The 26,971-nt window shown below is 42.7% G+C and overlaps 1 protein-coding gene across 1 annotated transcript; it reads right to left on the reverse strand.

The window, feature by feature from the left end:
- Window positions 1–856: 856 nt before the first annotated feature.
- On the reverse strand, window positions 857–25,551 carry LOC146690030 (rab3 GTPase-activating protein catalytic subunit-like; the record flags this gene model as incomplete). The annotated part of the gene is made up of 13 exons (XM_085434732.1): window positions 857–1,413; window positions 10,942–11,044; window positions 11,336–11,451; window positions 12,281–12,384; window positions 15,150–15,240; window positions 15,985–16,212; window positions 16,315–16,321; window positions 17,742–18,070; window positions 18,371–18,425; window positions 23,365–23,537; window positions 23,715–23,803; window positions 24,649–24,722; window positions 25,481–25,551. Coding segments are annotated over 13 exons (1,674 nt in total), but the record flags the coding sequence as incomplete, so codon positions are not given.
- Window positions 25,552–26,971: the final 1,420 nt, after the last annotated feature.

Below are 26,971 nucleotides of genomic sequence, written 5' to 3' on the forward strand. Positions count from 1 at the left end.
AACGGACAGCATTTATAGACTGACTATTAAAAGTCAGCGAGTGTCAGTAATGTTAATGTGGTTATGTTAGTAATACACCGAGTGCTAATATAACAGCTTTAAGATGCATTTGTAGATGTTATTACGTGTTTTACCGTCTTTATGGTGCTAGCTTAAAGTTACGGTGTAAATGTTAGCTTATATTGGAGGAAAGCTGTTACTGTTTAAACGATGTTAGCACAGAAATATTAGCTTCTGTCATGACTGATGAAGTTACTAGTTAATAAAGTTTCCAGTAAAGTGTTTAATCGCAGCCACAGATTGACAGCAAATATCTCGATTAGCTTCAGTGCATCTATAATAAATATGTGCAAGTTTCAGTGCTTCGCTTAAACTGTATGTGTCTGTATCATGGGATGGATACACCCTTAACAAAACAAAGAAAATATTACAAAACCAATTTTCCCCTCATGCTGTCGGACGCGCCTCGAGGAACCAGCTCCATTTAAAACATCACAGTCAGCTGTAAAGTGTCGTTTCAGTTTTTATACAACGTCAAAGAGCTTCATGTTTGAACAATCAGCTTATGAACAGGAATAAGATCTGCACGGTCTGGTTCTGGTTGGATGCAAACAAACAGCTGTGTGTTAATCCAGCAGCAGGACATGCTGGAGGATGGAGCTCAGCTGAAACGACCCATGAAGTCCTCACCGGCTCTCATGTTTACCATCAGGACCAATCCCTGCAACTGAAATATAATCTACTAAATATCAGAGTTGAGAAGGTTGTGTTAGCGTGTGGTGAGTGCAGGATGGGGAACTCCATCCTAACGACAAATTTCATTTCCTTAAAAAGGCATCAAGAGAAGCTTTGAAGGTAAAATGAAGGTTTTAGTGTGAAACTGTTTTATCACAGCTGCAGGAAGCTGCAGATTTATGAATACAGAGAAGGATGTAGTTTCACATATTTCCAGACAAAGCCATAAATGCTTCTTAATCAATGCCAGTAATATACTGCTTCCTGCTTTTAAGCTTGGGCGAGCCGTAGATGCTGAAATATTGCACCATTCTTACAAATAAAGCAAACAAATGAAGAAATGTATTTCTATGATCTTACTCCATGGCCACGTTCATACATGTGAAAGTCTCCATCCTGTGTCCTTCACTTATCTTTATCCCAGGTGTGAATTGTTCACAGGACTTAAAAGAAGGACGTGTCTGTGGAAAAGGCTCCGGTCAACCTAAACTCCTCCCTCATCAGGACACAGAAGAGCCGCTGAGGCAGCGCCTTGGAGTACGCTGCTGGTCGCGGCACACAGGTGCGCAACAAGATCTCCCGGCCTGCTGGAGGAGGGAAGTCTGGTACTCTGCTGCTTCCCCCAGTTTGCTTCTTGTCAGATCCCAAGTCCTTATCGACGGGCGCCAGAAGGGCAGCCTAAAAGGGCAAAGGTCAAATGTTAGCAAACAGCAACTGATTCTGAAGAAATGTGCTGTGTGAGGTGGACACGTGGATATTCAGAAGTACTGTAACCGAGTCTCCCACAGAGACCTGATCCAGACTACAGCTCACAAACACAGCTCCTCTACTAACACCTCACTGCAGCTGCACGCTGCTGATCCTGTCTGTGATTAGAAATGATTTCAATAAATTAAAACAGAGGCTCGTTTTCTATGAGCGTAAACAGGGATCTCTTTTTCAGTCTCAGTGTAACAAACATGTTTACTAGAGCAGGGCGATATGGCCAAAAATATTTATCACGATATATATTTGAAAATTTGCGATAACGATATAACTGACGATATAATTGATGCGAGACAAAATACAACTCCACAACATTACTAGCGCAAAAAGACAACCTTCCATTTATTTTCACTTAAACAAGAAGCTGGTTTTTATGTACATTAAAGCTTTATAAAAATGTAACAGTGCAAATGCAAATTCCTTGCTGAAAGTTTAACCAAAAGGCATTTCCAGTAGAAATGGGCTGACATATCCTGAGCATAACCATGTATAATATCCACTGAAGTTAAAAAGAGCTGCTTTGCAACATTAAACTGCAGTGTGCAGTACGTAGTTTTCGGTGCACGGGATTATAACGCACATTAAGCGAAACAAAGCAGTCAGATAAATCAAACTTTATTAAACTCATTCTTCCTCCACTTCTGTACCATTGATTCATTAATGTTGAATTCTCTGGCAGCTGCTCTATTCCCATGTTGTTGCAGTATATTAATGACTAACCTCGTACTGTGGATGGATTATCTCAGTTGTTCTCCTGACTGAAGTTTGGTCCGTTTACAGCATCCTGCCATGTGATTGTATTTGTCTCTAACCATCAGGAACCTTCACGTTAACTTTTATAAGTGGAAAAGTGTTAGTGTTCGTCCTCCAGCTTCACTGTTTATGTTATGCTAACATAGCTGTGTCGCTAGCGATCACGTAGCACATCATTATATACCAGCTAGCCCAACTTCAGTAACCCTACAAACGTCACTGCTGTTTAGTTTCCTGTCTTCATTTATGTTGGAAGTGATAGCAGAGCTGTACGTTTGAATTTTTTCAGAAATCTCTCAGTCAGAACATGCTATATCATGCTTAGGTAACTAGCGAAACTAGCGAGCTAACTTCCGCTAGCTTCCTGCTAACTTCTAACTCCGTTAAATGTAATAACTTTTGTTTTCATGGATGCCTGGAAGTTAAACTTCATAGTTACACCTGGTAAAGCAGCAATGCTGATCGTTTTATTAAAGATGAAAGAATTTAGACAGTTTTTAACGCTCAGTGATGCTGCAGTGTTTGTTTGACCTGAACCATATGGAGTTTAGGACCCAGATTACTCCCAGATTTAAGAGCATCTTAGTCCGACAAATACGACAGTAACGACGGCCGCTTGCATGTTCTGCAAAAAAATGTGCTTTGTCGTGTATCTGACGGACAAACACCAAACCAGTTCCACATCACTGAAGTTGCACCATTTTTACAAACCAATTCTGGTTCATCTGTTTCACTCAACAATCGGCCATGTGCGTATGAAAACAAAGGCACTGCGCATGCGCGTTTTACTCATATTCTATCGCGATATTTCATTTTCCTATCATTGCCTAACATTATACCAGTATTACCGTGAACGGTATAATATGGCCCAGCCCTAATGTTTACTGAATAAGTCTTTCAGTAAACATGTTTTTGTTAATTCAGTAAAATCTGCAAAGATGACTTGTACTGTTGGCAGCAACAAACAGAGACAACAGAGTGTGGGACAGACAGGAAGTCAGGACACGTCTATGTGCTTCACAGTGGGACTAGAACATGAACCACAGGCAGCAAGTGAAACATGTGCAAACCTCCACGTCACCAAAAACACCCTGCAGGTCCCATCAGAGCAACGGCAGAGAAAACAGATGAAACATCTGTTAGAGAGAAAAACGCTTCACTGCTTTCTTACCTGTATGACACCAAAAGGGTTTTGTTTTTTTAATAATAAAGGCTTCATGTTTTACAGTTAAAGGTAAAGCTCATGCAAACATGCAGGCTTATTTGTCTGATCAATGCAAAAGTTCAAACATGTCTCTTTCAAGCCTCATTATCAGCTGAGATCATAGTAAAGAACAGACAGGATCCTGATCCATCTGTTCTTTATATAATTACTGTTTTTACTGTAATGTAGAATATCATGGACATAATACACAGACTGCAGCCTAAATACTGCTAAAAACAGCCCTTTTTATTTTTAAGGTTTTACGTATTAACCTTTTATTATAAAAGTCACCTGATCCTTAGCAGGTGTGTATACAGAAATACACCAGGTCATTATTTAAGCAAAGCGAAGCCAAACTGCTCCTGTGTGACAGATGAAGTCCACCTTTAAACAGCATTTAGATGCTGCTAATGACGATTAGTGGCAGCACTGGTCTGTGGGCTGGGGACACTGGTGCCACCAGTACAGCGCGCACTTTTCACAGCGCCATCATGTGGATCAAACTGTATTCTGGGTCAAACCTGATGTTTTATCATTACACTGAACAAAAATATAAACGCAACACTTTTGTTTTTGCTCCTGTTTTCCATGAGCTGAACTCAAAGATATGAAACATTTTCTACAAACACAAAAGACCCGACACTCGCAAGCAATGTTCCCTCTAAGCTGCGCGCGTGCACAATTGCGCACTGCTGGCACAATTGCGCACTGCTGGCACAATTGTGCACTGCTGGCACGGGCTCTGCACAGAAAATCTGCGTTGCGCACAAAAAAAAAAAAAAAATCACCTGAATTGAAATTAAAATGAAAACTAACAATTCTGTTCTGCAGTGTTAGTCAGTGACTGGCTGCTCCCGTATGGGATCAGAACGAGGCCACCTTATCCCGTAGTCCAGCCAATCACGCGATTCACATTCGTATATACGCAGCTGATCAACGTGGCTGACAGGCTATGACAGCGTCCTTATGTGCGACACCGGTGTTTTAGCAAAGCGGCTGATGTGGCGTGTACAACCATTGGAGACGTGAGCAGGACAGACGGAACAACTGACGGACAAAGTGTGGACTTTATACCAGTTTTTAAATTGTGTTGATCGGCCGCGTAAAACCAGAGTTATGATAAAAATATCTGCAATGTTTGTTTTTCTTCCTGAATACTGTCGTTGTTTATATTTACTGCGGGAAGAAACGGTAAAAACGCCGTTTTATAAGGAAAACGCTCGAAAGCCTGTGAGCCAAAACAACACCAAAACAAACCCCCACCAGCCTTTCCTATTGGTGGAAAAATGCACCATGTCGACCAATCAAAAAATGATATGGCAACATGACATTTAGTTGTTTAGGAAGGGGGAAGTTTTAGGAGTGACGGCGGTGTTTGAGATGCGATTGCCAAGTTTAGCACAAATCTTGTGTAGTTAGTGTGTAGTTAGTGTGTAGTTAGTGTGTAGTGTAGTCAATAGTTTTGTTGTGTGTGTCAGAACAATGAGGCAACTGCTGAGTGTTACAGGTGTTACAGCAGTGATACATCTCCTGTTGTCAGGCCTGCAGGTATCAGGCTGTTGTTCTCCTTCATCTCATAGTGGACAGAAGTTATTTTTGGAGCGGCACAAATAATTTGTGTGGCATCAGATTTGATGCAGAACAGCTGATTGTTCTGTAAATAGTTTGAAATGTTTATTTAAAAAACACCTTGGCTGCATTTTTAGGTAAACAGCTGCAAAAAACTCTGTTTGCAAAACTCAGTTACTTTTTTGAAGAAGAAGTAACTATATAATTAATTGCCCAACATTGGTCATTATTTACTGTATTTTGCAGACAGAGTTACAGACTCTCTCTCAGACCACAGACTCATAATACAAGTCAGAGCTTTATTTAAAGAAAGTTGTGTTTTCAAAATTGAAGTTCAAGTTATTCTTACTTCCATTAGTGTTAACATGCTGCACAGGTCATGAAGAAGATTGTTTTAATTTTCATTGTAAGTGGGCTAAAGCAGTTAATTAAAAGTAGTCTAACATAAATGTAAATGCTGTAATTTGATTATTTTAATAAACATGTAACTTGGATGCTGGCGTGACCACAGTGCACACGTCTGCTGTTACTCACAGTGGTCCAAGGGACGCTCAGGGAGTTTGTGTGTTCGCTCAGACACATGAAACATTACAGGGAACATTGCTCGCAAACACTGTTCACAAATCTGTCTAAATGTGTGTTAGTGAGAACTTCTCATTAGCTGAGATAATCCATCCCACCTCACAGGTGTGGCATGTCAAGGTGCTGATTAGACAGCATGAATATTGCACAGGTGTGTCTGAGACTGCCCACAATAAAAGGCCACTCTGAAATATGCCGTACATGTGTAGCACAATGACACACATGTCGCAAAACCAGTCAGGATCCGGTTCAGCTCATGGAAACAAAAGTGTTGTGTTTATATTTGTGTTCAGTGTAACAAATACTGAGACGTGTAATAATGTCGTGTGTTGTTCATCTCAGGACGCTGCAAAGAACCAGATCATTTTTATTATCCTGTTTGTCTGTTATGTGAACCTTTAGAGAGGATGTACCTTATAATGACTGAGTGTGTTTATCGCACTATGTTAAATGTAACTGTGAGCGACACGAGGCTTACTGCTCATGGTTACCTCATCAGTGGTGAAGTCAGCCAGCCTGATGCAAGAAACAGGAAGAAGAAAAGGATGAAAGAGCAACACACAGATGAAAAACAAAAACAGACTTTCTAACCGACAGAGCTGAAATCTGAACATGTCACCAGCTGCAGGAGGCAACGCTCTGAACCACGTCGTTCCTCCTCCAGATGGAGCTTTCACTGCCTATAGTCTCTTGACATACAATGGTTGGATTCTCCTATGATACTGTATCAGCTGAGCCTCAAATTCTTATGATCTCGAGCTTCTTCAGTCTCAGTGAATCCTTAGTTGGCTCAGATGCATCATCTGGTGTTTGAGTGTAACAAGGTGGTTGTAACACAAAAGGAGTGTAAACAGGTGAGTGTGGTTTGTAGTGTAAACTAAAGCAGCGTGTCTAACCAACCACATCTCCAGGGCTGAATCAGGTGACCACGAGCCATCGCTCCACAGCTGCTGAGGGAGCTACAACCCTCATTCAGCCTTTCACAGACATACGGCAATGAACTGTATGAACAATAAACTTTATTCATACACACAAATCCCTTTAAGGTTGTGTCAGCGAGGGCAAACGTGCCACATCAAATACATGGAGCTACAAGCTGTGGTGACCCACTGTCAGTAAGGGAGCTTTATTACACACACACAGCATCACAACAACAGTTACCTCAAGCTGCTTCTATGTTATAAGGCAAAGACCCTGCAGTTACACAGGAAACATTAGGTGACCGTCTGTGAGCGACAGTGGGAACCAAAGCCTCTAACAAACATCCATCGATAGATGAGGGGCAGACGGACTGAATGCAGAGAGGTCTACTAACACATGTTGAGTGAAGAAGAAACACCCAGTGCATTATGGGAAACTTAGACCTATAACTTAGACCTGTGCGCCTTAGCATATGCTACTTCCAGGGCATAGCGCTTAGTTTCCGGTGTGATATTCGCTCCTTGTTCACGGTCGGGTTTTTCAACCAAATGGACGAATCCAGTGGCGATTTACATTTCTCGAGATGTCGAATGTATCTGTAGATGATGTTGATCGACTTGTCGATATTTTTTCCCCCCGCGCCTCAGAGAGAGACAGGATTCAAATTTTATACTTCTCAGTATTTGTATACAGCGCTCCCTCGTTTATCGCGGGAGTTACGTTCTAAAAATAAAATGCGATTGGTGAAATCTGAAGTAGCCAACTTTATTTTTTACAATTATTATAGATGTTTTAAGGTAAAACCCCTCACTACACACTTTATACACTCAGACAGACATGAACATTTTCACACGTTTCTCTCCTGTTTAAGCTCTCAAAGTTCAAACCTTCGTAGACAAATAAGTCCAGTATTACAGAAACCAAAGATCAAACCGTGTTTTCAGGTCCAGCACATGAGAACAGAGCAGCTGAGAGATAATTCAACATCAATGAATCATTAATGAATCAATGAATCAGCGATTCTGTACTGTACAGGAGAGACGGCACGGAGGAGATCAACAATAGTCTGCAGCCAATCAGGACGCAGAACACAAAGCGCTGTGCGCAAAAAAAAAAAAAAGCATGCAAACTTGCACAAAAAAAATGTACGAAACAGCGAGGCCGCGTTATAGCGAGGGACCGCGGTAATTTTGAAGGTACGTCACAACATACCCTTCGTAAATACTCATGCATAGAGACCCTTACCACGGTTTGTTGACATGCTGTGTAGGTGTGTACTTGACTAGCAGGGAAACCTTTGACTATTGTTCACCTGTAGTTTGAATGCTGAACATCTGCCTGTTTAAATCATAAGAACTGTCACTATACATGTAAATTAATCAGAATGGTTTTTTTTGTATGTAATTTGTATAGTATTTTTTTCTCTCTTATTTCTTTTCTAAATGTACTTGTATATTGTTCACATGTTGAAATAAATTACCAATCAATCAATCAATACAGAGATGTGCTTCTGATTCTGTAATGCAGTTCTGCTTGTGTTGAGTGATGTAAACCACCAATCGATCTGCACGCTTCAAACCTCAAAACTGATCATTTGATTTTTTTTATGACACAGCAGTGGTGAGTGTTCCCACCTTCTGCTCTTTGTAACTTAACGCCATCTTTCTGTTTTCATATTTTGGACATGATTTTGGAGTCCATCTTTGCAGCAGCAATTGACCGCAAAGTAAAGCTACCGGAAATGTACAACCCTGCATCCGATCTTAAAACAGGAAGTTAGCATTTTCTCGTGCACAGGGTCTATTGCAGACTAATTAAGGTTGCTGATCCAACCCTAACTATGTGCTTTATCAAAGAGGAAAGTTTTGTCTGTCACCTGAATCCAAACTGGAAGCTGGTTCCACAGAAGAGGAGCCTGAAAACTGAAGGCTCTGCCTCCCATTGTACTTTTAAATACTCTAGGAACAACAAGTAGGCCTGCAGAGCGAGAGCGAAGTGCTCTAATAGGGTGATATGGTACTACAAGGTCATTAAGATAAGATGGGGCCTGATTATTTAAGACCTTGTATGTGAGGAGCAGGATTTTGGATTCATGTTCCAGTTGATGCATCAGAGTCAATCTGGGATCCAGTGTGGAGCACATGGACACTTTTAAGGCTTAAAGAACAAACCGATGATTCGATTAGATACTCGGCTCCATCTCTGGAGTCACGGCCACCAAAGCTTTGTTTCTGCTAACACTGTAAACATATACAAATGCACATTAATAGTTGTTACTGCAGAAAGAGAAAAAGAAGCGTCAAAGACAGGAAGGAGATCTGCTCCACTGTGGAGAGAGCTGCACAACTTTGTTCCTGCAGAATTGTCACACAGTCAAACTGATAATTCTTCATTTTTCATTGATAGTTAAACAGACTGGTTCTTATAGCTCTGAACTAGAGATGGCACGATACCACTTTTTTATGTCCGATACCGATATCATAAATTTGGATATCTGCCGATACCGATATGAATCCGATATAGTGTTTTTTAATCAACAAAACTGTTTTTTAAATATCTTGCTGCATTTTGTATAAGTTCATACTCAAGTTTAAAACAACAACTACACTAAAGCTATTCTGTTACACCTGTATGCAAAAAAAAATATTTCATAGTACAGCAATACTGATCAATCTAATAAACTTAAACCTACACCATCCTCCCTATTCTGGTATTTTAAAGAGTACTTAGCGTAAATATTAAGCAACCTAACTAATAGGGTTCCAACTCCCAGCAACAACAAAAATAAATAAATAAAAAATAGGGAACCACCCCTCACGCTCCACCTCATGATGCTTAATCGACGTAATCAACCTTAATTTGATGCAGTGTGAAAAAAAATGCACAGAAATCAATTATTTTTCAAGAAATATTAAATAGATTCAACATCTTTCTTCAACAAAATTGCAGACTGCACAGATGGTACCTTCCCAAAGTAAAAAGTACTATAGCTTACTAGGGTATATATATTAGACTTAACAGTCACTATATACAGTAATGGACTTCTATTCATTTTGCATCAAATTAAAACTTTGGCTGTCAGATAATTATTTATTAAAAGCTAGACATTTTAAATGAGAATAAGAAAGAAAAGTATGTCTTTGTGCCCCCTTTTCCCTGTTCATGCCCTATCGGCCCCCCTGGCTAAACTTTGCTAGATCCGCCCCTGCACAGTTACCAGCCGTCAGCTACGTAGAAAAAGATCCTCGAGTAGAAAGTAAGATTAAATACATTCTAACAATAGCTGATCAAGCTTAAACGTGCTGCTGTTGTTCAGCCACTGGTTTCCTCTTTCTGGTGCAAAGTGGGCCAAAAGCAAACAAGAGACACGGACTCGCGACAGAAAAGCCGATCAGCTGATCGTTAAGCAGTTTCATGATTGAAGTAGCAGCAAGAAGAGGCAGTCGCTTGTTAAGCTTAACGCAGGAATGCTTTACAAACATTCAGAGATGGACTTACACACTTGCTTTACTTCTCTCGGGATAACTTTGTCGGAGATGAAATGCCGGGTTGCTAGCGAAGCTCCAAATGCTATCCAGACCACCGACAGGTCCCGCATGCCACAGCCGCTCTATCACGTGATGCATACTGCTCCGACGTGCTAACCTGAGGTGAGTTACGGCGTGTTGCAAGTTTTGTGAGGTGCTTTCGTGATATTTAATGGATCGGATTACATTTTTTATTTTTCTCCGATATCCGATCCAGTAATTTAGGTCAGTATCGGACCGATACCGATACGTAATATCGGATCGGTCCATCTCTACTCTGAACGTGCTTCACAGCACAGCAGCAGCAATTGTGTGTTTCAGGAAGAAACAACGTTACAATAGAGCAGACTCTCCTGACACTGACAGAAAACACCGCATCTTTACATCAGTGCTGACCACGTCCTTCCAGTTTCATCTACATGAAGTATATACACTCAACAAAAATATAAACGCAACACCTTTGTTACTGCTCCCATTCCCCATGGGATGGACGTAGAGACCTAAAATTCATTCCAGATACACAATATAACCATCCCTCCCAAACAGTGGTCACAAATCAGTCCAAATGTGTGGTAGTGGGCACATCTGCTATATTGAGATAATCCATCCCACCTCACAGGTGTGCCACATCAGGATGCTGATCTGACATCATGAGTAGTGCACAGGTGTGCCTCAGACTGCCCACAACAAAATAAAACAGCGCTGACTTCATGTCTTGTTCTAGGACCGGGACACCGACCTATTCTTGATGCTGATATTGAATAAGTGGTTGACTGGTGTGTGTGTGTACCTCTAAAGATGTCTCTATAGATGACAAATACATGACTGTATACATGAAACTGACAGCAAGACGTGGGAAGGACACGGAGGCAGAGTGAGAGTTACCCTCTGAGCACTGATGAAGAGTCCGTGGATTATACTGCCAGCCAGGCCCTGGCCTGCTCCTGTCACTACCACCTCTGGTTCCTCCAGCAGGGAGCTCACAAACCTAGAGACAACACACAATGTGGAAAATGTTACAATATTCCCACAAAACAAAACACTTAAATAAGAACATGTAAAACCTGAAGACACCAAAACTATAAAATAAGACCACCAACATGAGCGAGAAAGAAACGTGTGAACTGACTGTGATCCTTCAGACGCCGTCTTTGTGAAACAGATTCATCGTGACAACCTGTTACTGACTAACTATCTATAGTGACGGTGAAGACTGTTACATGTTACCAACAGCACAAACAAAGCTGTCAGTGAGCGCAGCTCAAACTCTGCGACTCACTTCTTCAGTTCATCAGCAGCCTCTCCGCTGTCGTCCTCAGGAACGGAGAACTTGGCCTTGAGCGAGCGAGCTTGAGTGATGACTGTCTCCATGCTCAGCAGCTGGTTAATGAAATCCTGCACACAGGACAAGAACAACTGTCTGCTCAATCCTGACAGCATGAGACCCCAAGACTGTCACATTTATACACATACGTGGTTTTTCCTACGTGGAACGTTATAGGCTGAGTCTCGGGGTGTAAAAGGCGTGTTTGGAGTCACAGTGGATACATGGCATACTTAAATGTACTTTGAGAAAGCCAAGAATGCTTTTACACAACAAGACTGTCCAGTCAAGCCGAACTAACATGGTGGGGTTTAGCTGTGCAGCTGTACAGTGTTATTCAAAGAAAAGGGGCTGTATGGATACTGAGTGCTAGTGAGAAGAACATTTTTATATGTGAAGAAGTGATGATTGTTCTCAGACTTTAGGACAGTATTAAAGCATATGTTTAATGCACCTAACGTGTGATCAAACTCAATAATAACAATCTCAGTCTCTGCTTTCGATCACTGATAAACACATCCGATATCAGCAGAGTATAAAAGCTTTGAGCCCAGGTGGGAACAGCCGAAGGAATTACCTAGGTTTAGAAAAAAGTTAGCCATCACTGAGGAAGCACTGGAGTTTGTTACTCCAGCTCCCACTACAATCCCACTGCACCACACCCCTGTTTTCATGGTTCAACCATCAATGGCCATAATAATTATCAGCCAAGTTCTCAGCCATGGTGCACACTGTCCAGTCTACGTACACCTCATGTACAGCACATACTCAACTACAACAAAAACACAGTTAACAATCAATCAATAATGTATTTAAAAACAAAACTTTTTTGGGTGAATCTAATGATACTTTCTTTTAAACTGAATCATTTGTGGAAAGTCCGGTCGAGTTTTCACTGACCTCTAACTTCTTGTAGTCCTGGTTGGGGGACTGCAGGAGCTTGCTCGCTTGAACTGTAGCTTGCTGAATGGTTTTTTGCACTGATGGAATATCTTCAGCAGACTCTGAAAGAGAAGAAATGACAGTGTTTCCAGAGTGACAGAAAGCTGTGATTAAAAGAAAGACCTGCCACGTTTGTAACCTCAATTACTGTTAACATGAGAAAAAGCCTAAAATTGAGTAAACCTGCAAACTATTATCTTACTAATACAGATCCTTTTGAAATAAACAAAACCTTCACAACATTTTATAATAATCTTTACAGAGATTAAAACATATCCACAAAGTCTTGATGGATTATTATTGGAGTTAATTAATCCAGCTATTTCAGAGGATCACAGAACACATCTGCAAATAGAAACTAAGCCTTTTGTCCAGGAATATACCCACATGTGCTTTGGCACAAGGAAAAACTCCCTTTAAACAGGAAGAAGCCTTCAGCAGAGCCAGGCTCAGGGAGGGGCGGGGCCATCTACAATAACCGAGTACAATAACCTCAGTTTGATCTGAATTAAGAAGCAGAAAGTTAGCGGCCATCCAGGTCTTTATGTCTTTAAGACATTCCTGCAGTTTAACTCATTGGTGTGTGTTATCTGGCTTCATGGACAGATAGAGCTGGGTGTCATCAGCATAGCAGTGTAAATGTATGCTATGTCTTCTAATGATGCTGCCTAAGGGAAGCATGTATAATGTAAACAGAATTGGTCCTAGCACTGAACCCTGTGGAACTCCATAATTAACCTCAGTGTGTGAAGAGGACTCTCCATTTACATGCACAAACTGGAGTCTATTAGATAGATATGATCCAAACCTTCACACATTCACGTGTTATCAGCACGGAGCGTCTCTGTCAACCTCTGGAAGTAAAGCTTTTAGTAAGTGTCATAAGATCAAAATACATTTTTTAAAGAAGTGAAACGAGGACATTATTGTTGCTATGTTTTGTATTTTGTAGTCCAGACTTAATCAGAATTAATTTGCATACAACCTGGATATGCACCAAAGCATTTCTGACCTGCTGAAACATTCTGGGATATTACAGAATAAATGAAAACTAGCTTTCTGGTTTAATTAGAGAAAAGGTCTGAGTATCACAGCAGGACGTTAGCTGATTGAGGTTTCTCCAAAGTACTAGAAAACTCTCCTCAGTGATGTCCTTACTAGTCCTTACCATTGGCTGTCTCTAGACTCAGAACTGGTCTTAGCAGTATACCGTCAACTTAGAGACGATCCAGAAACTACGACCTGTTATAATTATACGTGAACTCTCATTAGCTAAATTAATGGTTGCACTGCAGGTGTCAGGGAACAACAGCAACACGACTGAAAGATCTTTAGCTTCTTCTAAAAACCAATTCAAATTATGCCCTGCTCCAGATGTGACAGTCTGAAGACGAAATCTAGACTTTTCTGTATCCTGGAATAATTATCAATTTATTGTGTGTAGAATAAAATAAAGAGTGGGTTTTATCTGATTTCTGATCATTACTGGAGAAAACTTGACTGAAAGAAATTCATGTTGGGGAAACTTTCCAGGCTCCTTTCACAGTGAGGGTTGGGTAGCTAGTTAGAGTAAACAAACTAAATCACATTTACCTGCATTTTAACACCAGGGTCATGTTCTACCCATCATGCCTACGCAGCCCTGAAAACATCACGTGTCCATCTCTGATACTTATAAGAGCTCAAAACTGGCCCAAACCCTGATGGAGTCCAAGGGCCTGCAGTGCAGAACACATCTTGAGCCCAAATCTTGGGGGGCTCAGGATTTGGGCTTTTTCTGCAGCTCATGGGCTGCATTCACTGAACCGACCACAAACTCATCTGTGCACCAAAGTACACAGTGAGACGTCCTTTACCCTCACATCACTGGACACTTCCAGGTTCTGGGTTCCATTCACTCTATACCAGTGGTGCCCAAATCTTTTTGCATCACAGCTGTGATACAGAACGGCTGTGTGGGCGGAGCCTGTTTCGCTTCAGTGCCGAAAAAAAGGGGTTGTATTTTGATGTAATGACTGTGTCGATGCAATCAGTCATTACATCACTCAGCTCAGGACTGAGCTGTGTAGACGCCAGCGTGTATCATACAGTGCATCCACTTGCAGCCCTCCTCGTTTCCCAGCCGTCGCGCCCCCGTCTGCACATCCCCACACAGTCCTCACGTTTCACAGTCAGTGATTGTAAAGAGTTCCTCTGCAGTGGCTCTGCCAGGAGCCTGTCTGCAGAGAAGTCATTCCTTTGTCCACCTGCAGAGGAAAGCAGCTACCATGCACCTTATCATTAAGCACTCGATAGGCAACTTTACAGGAGCAGAGCACAGACGCAGTTTTAGCAGAGACACTGTTGAGCACGACGGTTTAGAAGTGTGTGTCTGAAAAAGCCCTCTGACTTGTCTTTGTGCTCTGGATGTTTGGCGTCTTAGCTTGTTAAGCTTTAAACTGTCACAAACTTGCACTTTAAGACAGACACGCTGCGGCCTCTCCTCATCACCCACCACTGCGCAGGTATGCTTCATCTTATCTTCTTTGGCTTGGAAACATATTTGGTGATGCTTCATCCTCTGCTTTGTGTTTGTGTGCGAGCCCCGTCAAAAGGCTGTGCATTATGCTGGCAGCGTCCAAGATTTCTACTTTTTTATTCATGCAGCTTCTGGTTTTTTTTCTCCATTAACATCTCAGGTTGCATTTCATTTTCTTAGTACTTATTTTAATATCTTTAGTTTTTTGTATTTCGGTCTTACTGTAATTTACCTGCTGTGGGCTTAGAGTTATTTTCCCAGATTTTATTTCATATAAACGTGTTTTTCAACCAAACGGTGAGGACTTACCTTCTTCCTTCAGAATAGTTGCATGAAGTATACAGGGCAGGAGGTGACGGGCCAGGTCTGCAGGTTTCTGCATCGCCATGTAGTGCAGAACCTAAAGACAAACCCCCAAAAAGTTTAGTTTGCCTGGCTTCTGTTTTCCTTTTGCTCTTTCAGATCAACAGAATATTTTTGCACAGCCAACAGGCTGCCTCTGAAGAAGACTCCAGATAAACGGTGACCTTTCTCTATGATGGTTATTCACAGAGGGACCAGTCATACCCAGATCTTTAAATCTGTCATAAGACTATCAGTGAGCATTATTTTTAACTTTCTCTTTTTGGATAAACAATGTCTTTAAAAGACAGGCAACATTTTCAGTGACGGTGCAAACTGGAGCTCCGAGCTCTGCTTTCATATGTGCAGGAAGAACATGCAAACGCTTGGCAGGGACCTGCCCGGGTCCAAATCCAGGACCCTCTTTGGGTGAGGAAACAACTAACCCCAGTTACTGTTTGTCCCTTTCCCATAAAGCCGACCGGATCATTAATAGAAGCTGGTTTAAAGTTGTTCTTCATTTAACACCATCACACCACAGAAAGCTGCTGTGTGTCAGTTAAACATCGTGTGTGACAGCATCAGATCCTTTTTCATCAACATGTGAAAATGCTTCAACATGTCTGTGAGCACAGATCTGTGTTAAACTGACTTCTTCAACATACATGAGCCAAAACGGTCCCATGGCAGAAGCTGATCCTGAAAATCAGCAGAAACATTCATGAAAACACTTTGTGATCCACTTAGTAAACACGTTTGGCTTAAAACACGCATGTGGCAAAACGAACGACCTGCTTCAGACCTTCTCGGCCTCCTTGGTGTCATCAAAAAGTCTTTTTTGGCGTCGTGCAGGTGTGACCCTGGCAGTCTCCCAAGCCTCCACCCACATGTTGCCTGGGATCTTCATCCTGGGACTGAGTGTCCCCATCACCATTGTGTTGACCTTCTCATCAACCACTTCCTCTTCTACGTAATCCCGAGGTGAATACCAGCGCACAAAATCCTCCAGGACACAGCCGGGGTTGGCTGCCTGTGGACAGAGACACAAACTCGTACTTTAAATGAAGTAATGTGTAAATATATTCACTGACACCTCATACTGGCACTGACGACTCGAGCAGGGCCCACTCACGACACCACTGCATTCATGGACCCAAGCACACCAGGCTGTCACTGAACATAAAATGTCATTTAGGCATCAAAACGATTTCCTTCTGTTCAGGACTGGAAGTAAATACGTGTGATCTGGCAACAAAAATGTTTTACTTTTTTGTGTAAGAGTAAATCTGAAAATCTATGAATAACAAATCAATTGTATTTTAGTATTAAAACCAGTTCAGACTGAATAAAGAGCTCGTCCACACTGGATCAGAAACAGAGACATGGTGGGAATAACCAACACTGTAGATTCAGGGCAGCTGCAGCATGACTTACACTGTGTGCTGGTCATTATCACTGCATTACTGCCTCAGATCTGCAGGTCTCTGCAAAGACAAGGTTCAAATAACCTCTGAAGATGATTTATAAAACTGCAATGAGCTGTTTGAAAACTGACGACCACGTGATCGTCTGGTGATCAGAGGTTTCTGCACTCACGTAGCTTCTCCCAGCATGACTGCATCCATCATGCCACACGTGTCAGTGACAGAGTCACAGCTTTCCACAGCGTAGGCTGATCAACAGTCCTCTTATTCCACACTAGTTTACTTGTAAAAGCCTACATGACATTTATTATTAATTCATTAATATCCCATTCATTAACTGCACAGAGAAGACGGTTCCTGAAAATGAAACATGATGCACAGATATCAGACTCAGTCAGCTTCAGCTGAGGTTAATGACATTTCTGTGAACCACTTATATGAGATCTGCTTTCATGGTTTTGTCACACAAAGGCCGCCTCTGTACTGTTACAACCGCTTTCTTTTAGTTCTAATTATTAACTGCAGGTCTTTGAACATGGAGCGAGTGGGGTTGGGTTAACTCTGACTCTAAACTGCCCACAGGTGTGAATGAGAGCATAAATCAGAGGTGTCCAACTCCAGGCCTCGAGGGCCGGTGTCCTGCAGGTTTTAGATGCGTCCTTGATCCAACACAGCTGATTTAAATGGCTAAATGACCTCCTCAACGTGTCTTGGGTTAGGGCTATCCTTTGTCGCTAGTTAGCCTGACCTGTATCCCCAATGTTAAGTTTGTACATGGTATGTATGGTCGATTAGGTCATCTCAGTTGCAGGCAACCAACAAATAAAGCTTATCCTTATCGTGGAAGTTCTCCAGAGGCTGAACTAACCATCTGATTCAGGTGTGTTGACACAGGGTGAGATCTGCAGGACGCCGGCCCTCGAGGCCTGGAGTTGCCCACCCCTGGGTTAAATGTTTGTCTGTCTCTCTGTGTTCGCCCTGCAACTGGCGACCTGTCCAGGGTGAACCCCGCCTCTCGCCCTATGGTATGGGATAGGCTCCACCCCGTGTGACCCCGACTATTATTTTCAACATGCTGTATTTGGAATAAATAACAGCATATGATGTGTTTGCACAGTGAGGCAGTGACTCTGACCTGTGAACATAGAGAGGCTCTGCAGAGTTGAGCAGAGTCATGTTGTTGTAGGGGTGCAGCCTGCCCTCAGCTCTGCCCTCAGCTTGTGTCGCCTCAGTCTCGCCCTGGTCACTCAGGCACTCGAAGAATTCCTCCTCGCTGTCACTCCACGAGTCCCAGGATTTTCCTTGAGACATCTCTCTTGTTGAACTGGAAGCACTGGTTGCACACTCTGGTCCTTGGCGGCTCTTCTGGCAGGCACCTGAGACCCTGTGTTCCTTTTCTTTCCCCTCGGGTACCTTGTGAGATTCATCTCTGGCCTTCTTCCTTTCGATACAACAATTCAGCATCTGTCCAGGAACAAAAACTCTTTTCACACATGGAAACATAACACTGCTACTTGTGTTCAACAGACAACACGACATAAACAGGTGTTTGGGAGTTTGAAGATGCTGTATCACACTGAGCATCAGCTCTCAGAATTCATTTTTCTCTTTATCACCTAAACATCGTTCCAATTATCAAAGTTAACACAACACTTTTGATAAACCACTGGAATTAAAGTTGCAAGTCTACAAATGTGCATGATGTTGTTTTTTGTCTTTTAAATCGTTCGATTAGTCCTTGCACTTTGTGCACTGTGTGGCTACCTGGAACTTCTGATGCAAAAGACAACAGCGAAGATCAGGAGCTCCACCTGCCAGCCTGCAGATTAGGAAGCACAGAGATGGATATGAGTGAACACCAGTGTGTTAACAGAGAAACAAATACTGCTTAAACAATTTCAAGCAAAGTTTTAGTTAGAGCACGGCACAAACACTGCAGGGGCTTTTGTGCCTGGTATTATGTACTTGGATTTTTACATTTTGGTCATTTGTCTGTTATTAGAGACGGACGGAGATCCAACATGACTGACAACAAGACCAAAGCCTGATTCTAAAGTGTCGGCTCAGCTGGACAAAGTACAGACATCCAGCATTTGACTTTATTTATATGGCACAGGATAAGAACCACAGAGTGCTTCACAATAATATGAAACAGCACAAATCTAGTTCAAAGCCAGGCTAAATAAATGAGTCTCAAGCTGCTGTTTATAAAAATAAATGCAATCAAAGCAACATAATGATGGAGGCAAAGCACTCCACAGCCTGGGGGCCCCCACTCTGACAGATCCATCTCCTCTGGTCTCAAAATGTGTTTCTGTCTTCTGTCTGTGTCCAAGTCAACAGTCTAACGAGGTCCCACAAATGTCTGCAAATAGGTTCTGCTCTTCCACGAAGTCCTTTGAGATCCCGACTGAAATCGGCTGGTGCCAATATCTGCTGAGTGTTGGCCACGAATAAAGCAGCAATAACAGAGTTCAACGAGAACAACAACTTTTCATTATCAGTTATTCTTCACTCTCTCCACAGCTGATGGACCAACAGCAGCACACAGAGGACAGTGGTACCAGATACTTTGTATGCCGTCACCATCTGACAGAGGAGCTCCAGGGCTGAAAATATATCCTCAACCTCAGGTTCAACTAACGAACTGACCCAGTCACAGACTTCCAGGGAGGCTTTGGAGTATCATTCCCAAGTTCAAGCTCAGCCCCTAGTCCCACTTCTTAGAAAGGGAAACCGCTACTGTAGTCTGCTTATCCCGAGGTGGGAAACCAGGACAGTCCAACAACATCCACAGACTCAGTGGGACTCGCACCTCCAGCCCAGGAGTCCTGCCACCAAAGAGTCATGTAACTCGTCACAGACCTCGCCAATTAATATCAAATCAAATATCAGCTGGTTCAGTCCCAACTGATGGTCTCATTATTCAGGTTTCACACAAGAAACGTCTCATGACGGGTAAAAACAACGAGCTCTCTCAAGACTTTTGCAAAACATGCTGGTGGCAGTGGTCACAGTAGAACTACTGAAGGTTCCAGCGCACTTTTGGTAAAGTGGAAAGAATATTATTTCACCATAAATGGGCCACGACCAGGTGCTTCCCACAAGATTTCACACAGACCAGTGAAAAGAATTATCAGAAGAGTCAAGGCCCAGTTATGAAGAGCCACAGAAAGGCCTGGAATCAGCAGGTACGACTGTTTCAAAGAAAACAATATGGGCGCAAGAGCCACAGAAAAAAAGAGAAGCGTGAAGTGTGTTTAAAGTTTGCTGAACAAGTCTGTGAAACGCTGGCAGAATATTATCATCTGCATTCATAAAGTATCCACAGGCGTCTTTGCCTGCTCTCCTGTACACTCATGAGTTCACACCTACCTGCCCCTCTAACACCATCGTTACATTTGCTGATGATGCGACAATCATCAGCGGAGAAGACGGCGAACAGGCAGGAGGTTAAAAACCTGACAGGCTGCTGCAATGAACACAACCGTCTGCTCAGCGCCATCAAAACTAAGGAGATGTGACCTCAGCAGAGGGAAACACGTTCCTCTCCACATCAAGCAGACTGTGTTCAGCGAGTGTCCTCGTTCCTGGGGACTCACGTAGCTGAGGACCTCTCATGGTCCAAAGTCAAAGACTCCACCTCAGGATGCTGAGGAGGAGGAGGAACCATCTGGAGAAGAAAGTCTTGGTGGCTTTTTTACCACAGCACCATAGTGTGTCCCCACCTACTGCTAACAGCTTGGTATGCTAACTGCTCGGTGGGTCATTAAGACAGCACAGAAGAATAGTGCCTGTCCCTTTCCTTCCCTGGAGGACATGGTCAGCACTCGCTGTCTCAGGAGAGCCAATCAAATCTCATCTCATCCTGGACAGCACCTGTTCAAGAAACAGGACAGCCAGGCTAAGAAAACAGCTTTTCCCCTGGACCATCGATCACTGAACACTAAGCTCAGTGAACGGACCGAGTGAGCCTCCCTCCTACCTGAGACACTCCTGTGTAACATTCAGTATAATGTTCACTAATGCTGCCAAATGTAAGCTTACATCTAATACAAAACACCAGCATAACACGGGACAATTACACCCTCCCTCCATGGCTGCTGCCATCCAACCAGTGCAATACTCCTCTGGTTAAATGGTAAATGGACTGGTTCTTATATAGCGCTTTTCTACTCTTCTGAGCACTCAAAGTGCTTTACACAACTTGTGCATTCACCCATTCACACAAGCACATTTTTCTAGGTGCTTTCTAAGTAACATTCTCTCTCTCACACACACACACACGCGCACACTCCGATGAACGCATCGGAGAGCAATTTGGGGTTAGTATCTTGCCCAAGGATATTTGGCATGCAGCCTGGGGGAAGCCAGGAATTGAACCACCAACCTTCCGATCAGTAGACGACCCGCTCTACCGCCTGAGCTGCAGCCACCCTATTTTATTGCTATTTTATTCAGTTTGACGAATGAATGATGAGTGTAAGCAGGTAAGAATGTATGTAAGCTCTGCTCCAGTGTAATGCATAGGTACAACAATACGCTTTAACTTTATAGTTTGGTCACTTAATTCAATTCAATAAAACTTTATTGATCCTGAAGGCTGACCCCAATGGAAATTGGGTTAAGGCTGCCGACCTTTGCCAGCGCCATCTTACCCTTCTGACCATACATACATGACACAAACATCACATGGGGAAGACAGGTCAGAGAGGCATAACAATGGAAAATGCACCACATGAGGAAAGATAAGGAGAAAAAAATAACTCCCCCCAGACTGAGCTCCAACAGGGAGATCAGTTTGAGAACAGAAAAAAAACACCTCTGCACATGAAAAAAACTCTTAATACACGAAAGAAACACATGACAAGCAACAGGGATGGGTAAAGGGTGAGAGACAGCCAGTGTAGACAGTACATCCGGGCCTGCGTGCGCTGGTCTCCTTGATCCACCGTCAGCATCGGAGGGGAATAAGCGTCGAAGGCGTTTGGAGGGGGGAGGAGTGTACATCTGCATGTGTATATATGTCTGTGTAAGCGTGTGCGTGTCCAGAGTTCAGCTGAGACAGTGTCCTCCTCCCTGCCAGGCTAAGTAAACAGTCTTCCAGCCAACCCAGGTGGCCTTGCATGGAGTGGGAAGAACAGTCTAAACACAGTCGTTATCAGGGAGTTGTTGTTCGGCTCCAGCCTTGAGCCCACGGCTGGGGCCGAAGGGGTATCCGCATAAGTGATGGAGGTTTTTACTTTAGTGCGAACAGCTCATATGAATTTCAAAGCTGTTCTAACACTCCGACACTGGTCTCTCAATCTCCCGTTGGAGAGCCGTGAGCTTCTCCATGATGTTATCAAACTTGCGCTCCGTGATGTTGTCATTCTTGTGCTCAGAGAGCCGATTCTGAGAACTCAAAGACACGACGTCGTAGTCTCACTCCAAGCGCTTTATTTGTTACGCCATTTTTCTCCACACCAACAACAACCCTTCGCGGGCAACAGTACTCTCGCAGTATAACAGAAAATAACAAGTTAACAACGACCGCAGTGAGCTTCTCCAAGATGTGATCCAATTTGCACTCAGAAGTCTTATTCTGAGTATTCACAGCAGCCGTAAGCTTCTCCAAGATCTTATCCATGCTGCACTCAATGAGCTCATTTTGAGAAACTCACGCCTCTTCCCATCGTTTGAATCCCAGCGGGCAGCCTTGTGGGGGTTTGAACAGCCGGTTCCGCTTTCTTAATTCTTCGATAAGTCAGGGCCAAGCCAGCTCCGATCAGCCAGAACCCTGTTACCATGGTTCCGAACAGGTAGATCTCTTCAGCACTCAGGCTCACCCGAGCCCAGACTTCTCGTTGAGAAAGGGGTGTCAATTGCATTCAGGGACCAGTTGATCAAATCCATAATTCCTCTTTTAGGTTTTAGAGAACAGACTGTGAGAGAATGTTCCAGGGAAAAGTAATACAAAAAACACGAGAGTAAACAAGGACACAAGAGGCTAAGCAGGGAAGCTAAGGGAGAGGAGAAAAGTGCGACTGCCTTTGTTAAGAGCAAAACTCTCTGAATGCTGTAAACACACCGTGTTTGGGTGGCTGCATCCCAAAAACACCACAGCAACACTGAAGTCTGGAGGTGGGAGCATTATGATTTTGATGTTCCCAAAAAAAATGTGTGATTGCTTAGAAAAGTTATGCATAAAAACTTTATAACAAGCTGCAAAAGGGACTGAGCCATTAAATCTAACTCCAGGAAGGATGAATGGAGACATTGTTGATTAAAATCTGCTGCCATCTACCAGGATGATGAAGATGAAACAAGGATGGATGTTTCAGCAAGACCATGATCACAAACACAGCCAATGGAAACTGTTGGTTTCAGAGGAATCAAGTAAAGCTGCTGGAACGGCCCAGCCAATCACCTGAGCTGAATCTGTGGGAAGGATCCACGGAGCATTCGGGATTTATAGACTGTTTGTGTGGTGAGTGGGTCAAAGTCATGAGCAATGATGGGACTGGTTTCTCCATACAGAAGCTGCCATGAACTGTCATCACCAACATTTGTATAAAGTAATAAATAAATGTCTGTGTGTTTAATGTCCCTGTGTTACCGACATCTGGTGATAATTTCACATCAAAGCACCTTTAGAAATATATTTGCTTAGAGAACTGCTGACGTGTTCAATACTTATTTTACCTGCTATAGAATGAAAATGTTAATATGTGTGACATCTTTAAAATCAAAGCAGCACGAGCCTGTGAGGTACCCACCCACAAATAACATGGTTATTTTCCCACCGGTAACGCAACTCAAGGACAAACTCCTGCCAGAGGTGTCCAACAGCCCGCAGCCCACCGTAGTAATAGTTGACCAGACACACACACAGAGCCAGACGGTAGGTCAGACTGTCACTGGGGGCTGACTTCAGCTGGTGGAAAAGGTTCTACAACGAGGGAAAAGACCAGCATGAAATCAAACAGCAGGACACCAAATTTAATACATTCTAATAAAAATCCTGACAAAGTACTGACAGCACTGAGCCTGTCTTCACTCTGAAACTTATATTGGACCTGACCTGAGTGTAACCTTGAGTGTGCGAGTGGTGAAGAGGCAAACATACATAATCAGAGGTTTTCTCTTGCTCCGATGTCCCACTGGAGTTGGACAGCTGAGTGTTATTCTTACAGTCAGACTTCTCCACAGCAGCATCTGGAAACAGAGACACAAACACAAATAAATAAGTCTGTCATTTAGAAACTCTGTTGTTTTATAGATGTTAGAAGAATTAAACAAGTGGAGCTCACGTAGTCATCACTTCATGATAAAACACAGGATGCTGATCGCTCAGTGGCAAAAGCAGGATGTGACCAGAAGTAGACAATAAAAATAAGAACGCTGCCTGATATCCTGTTTAAGATGACGCTCTTGTGCTTTACTGAGCTGCTGTCAGATGGGATCAATATCTGTGGCCAGCACTCTAAGACATAAATGCAATTACGGCTGTAGTTTTAAGATTCAAGGTTGTCTTAGCTCGAGCTCGAGCTGCTGAGTGTGACGGGCTCAACAGTAACCAGGAAGGAAAAACTGTTTGTGAAAAGAAGCAGAGGAGCCACATCAGTACGAGTCAAACTACCACACGGAGGAAGTAGGAGGCCCACACAGAGAACAATGAGGAAAAAAAGACACTTTATTTGTCCTTGATTATGTTCTTTCTATCGGTAGCTTGATTACATCCATCTTATCTGCTGCGTATCATTTGGTGCATGAATTTTAGCCTCTTGGCTTAGAAATAGTTTCCTCTGTGCTGTTCGGACAAAAAACAAAGCCATAAAAAGTCTTCACACATCACACAACAATGTGTATGTTTGTAATGGATCCAAGTGTATTAGCAACCAGAAAAATACAACATTAAGGTCAGTGCACTTAATGCACTGACCTTAATGTAGTATGTAGCGGTGTGTTTGAAATCTGTACTGACTAGTAAAACCTCTGTGGTCAGCCCCAAAGCATCATGGTCTCCGTTCCTGAGTGTCCCACTGATCAGTTTAACTTACCCAGTAAACACTGAGGATTTTCAGCCGTCCTGACTCGAACTGACCAGTGAGGAGCTTGAAGAGGGTCGAGGTCACTGTTGGGTGATAAACAGAGTAAACAGTAGAGGAGAGTTTCTGATACACTTTTAGTTAAAGGGTTTTTATAAGTAATGAGTCATGTTTGATTACATGTGACGTAGTCCTTCACCAGTAATCAAGATAATTACACATGTAAGCATTTCCTTATGTCACACTCAGTTTGTCCCTTCATGCACAAGCTTGTTAGACCTGTGCCAGCTCTGTTTGGGCCTTACAATCAAACCCATGTACGTTTACCCTTTTAATAAACTGCTCCACCCATTTCCTACTTTACGAGTGAAATATGAAGCAATGCAGTGTGTACACGGATGCAACACTCAGTGCTCAGCGCAGCGTTTTGTGTGCTATAGTGCAAGTGAACAGCTCACTCCCATCAAAGCTTTTCCATTGGATCGTTAACACAAACACCAAATGTCAGGAGGACATGCGCCTCAAACTGGAGTTGTCTTTCTAGCCCGGGTACTGTGTTATCCTTGTCTGTATACCGAGCTTCTTATTAATAATCAGCTCTGCACAGGAGCAGAAGCAGAGTCCAGCCTGTTGCTCTTACAGTATAATACTCATAAAGAAAGTACAGTAACCGTGGTTAGTCACTGAGCAGCCCGGTGCGTTTCTCTTGATTTCTTTAGTCAGGGTAAATTCATTCACCTGCACGGGTTAGCTAAACGAACTTTACAAAACAAGTTTCCCCGACAGCCGAGTGCTCACCTAAGGACCTAAGTTACGGATTAGCTTACACACACATTTAACTTACCGAAAATAATACGGTGGGGCCTCAGGTCCTCCTGTCTGGTAGTCCAATTTACTGAAGAACACCTCAGGCTGTCACTTTGAAATAGCCGGTAATGTAAACGCTGGACCTCTCAGCATCTGCCATTCCCGAACAGACACATGCAAGTTTGTCCGTGACTGCAGCCGCGCTGTACATTTATTTCAGTTTCAATATTTATTTCAGTTTCAATATTTTTTTCAGTTTCAATATTTTTTTCGGTTTCATTTCAAGGTGGCATCGTTCTGATCCCATACACACACAAATTGATTTACAAGTACAAAATATTTATGAGCACAATTTGAGCCCATATACTCTCTCTACCACAGCTGCCTTTGAACTTGCCTGGCCAGGTCTGAGTCCAGCTTTGCTACTCCTGCCAGGTCACATGACACCGGCAGGCAGGTCAGTGGAGCCCTCTGGTGGTGGATATATGGCAGTGAAACAGGAGGAGGCCTGAGAACAGACAGCAGGCTTAACTAGCAGGACAAAGTAGCATGTAGTACTTGAAGGGGTCATCAAAGCCAATCAGCTCTCAGGAAAATGGAACATCATATAAATATTTCTCTTCTTTGATTTTCATCAATGTATTTCCTTTGATAGATTTTCCGTCAACACTTCTGCTTGATTAGAAGCTCATAGGCAGTTCCTGTCACTCTACAATAAAACAATGTAAAGGCTGCGCTCTCTGCCCTCCCTAATTTGACATATTTTGTTGTTTTGTGTGTGTGTTTGTCTGTGTGAAGTTTTGATGTGTATGTGAAAAACACAATTTTGAAAACACTGGAAAAAGACCTCAAGACATGTTTTCCTTTACTTTCTATGAAACAACAATTCCCACCAAGGCTTTTCAGTGTGAAATTTAGTGTATAGAAAATACCTGTGCCAGGTTGTCTCCATCTAGTGGTGAACATGGCCTCACCACTACATCAGGTGAGCTTTTCACTGTGCACAGTGACACAAAAGTCATTTAACAATTTTTAAAAAAGCAATGTTACAGATTCAGTAAGAACTGAAGTTTATCATAATCCTTCAAGTTTCATTCAGTAACAGCAGCTTTTTAATATTATTGACTATATTTTAGAGTCACATTTATATGAAATGTCAAACAATCACAGAGTGACACTGAACTAAACAATCAATGCCATGTGAGTTGTTCTTGTTTGTTCTTTATCTCAGATTTATTGTAAGCAGCGGGAGTAGAAGCTAAAGAAAAATAGTAAAGATATGAATGAATCTCTGCTCTTACAGCTTTTATTGTGCCATAATGTCTGCTTTGAAACTGTCCTCTTGCTCGTCTCTTGGATGCTCACCTCTTCTTCACCTGTTCCTTTGACCAAACTGCTGCACTCTCGTTCTCTGCTCTCGCCTCCTCTTCTGGTTATAATTAGGATGCAGTCAGCATGTGCCAAACAAACTCCCCCCAAATCGATCATGTTTGATATGATGATGACGTTTTTAACATCTTATTTATGC

Source organism: Copadichromis virginalis, linkage group LG16, assembly GCF_057382275.1.
Source record: "Copadichromis virginalis isolate Kocher_CV1m ecotype Utaka linkage group LG16, C_Virginalis_male_GT1.1, whole genome shotgun sequence".
NCBI lineage: Eukaryota > Metazoa > Chordata > Actinopteri > Cichliformes > Cichlidae > Copadichromis > Copadichromis virginalis.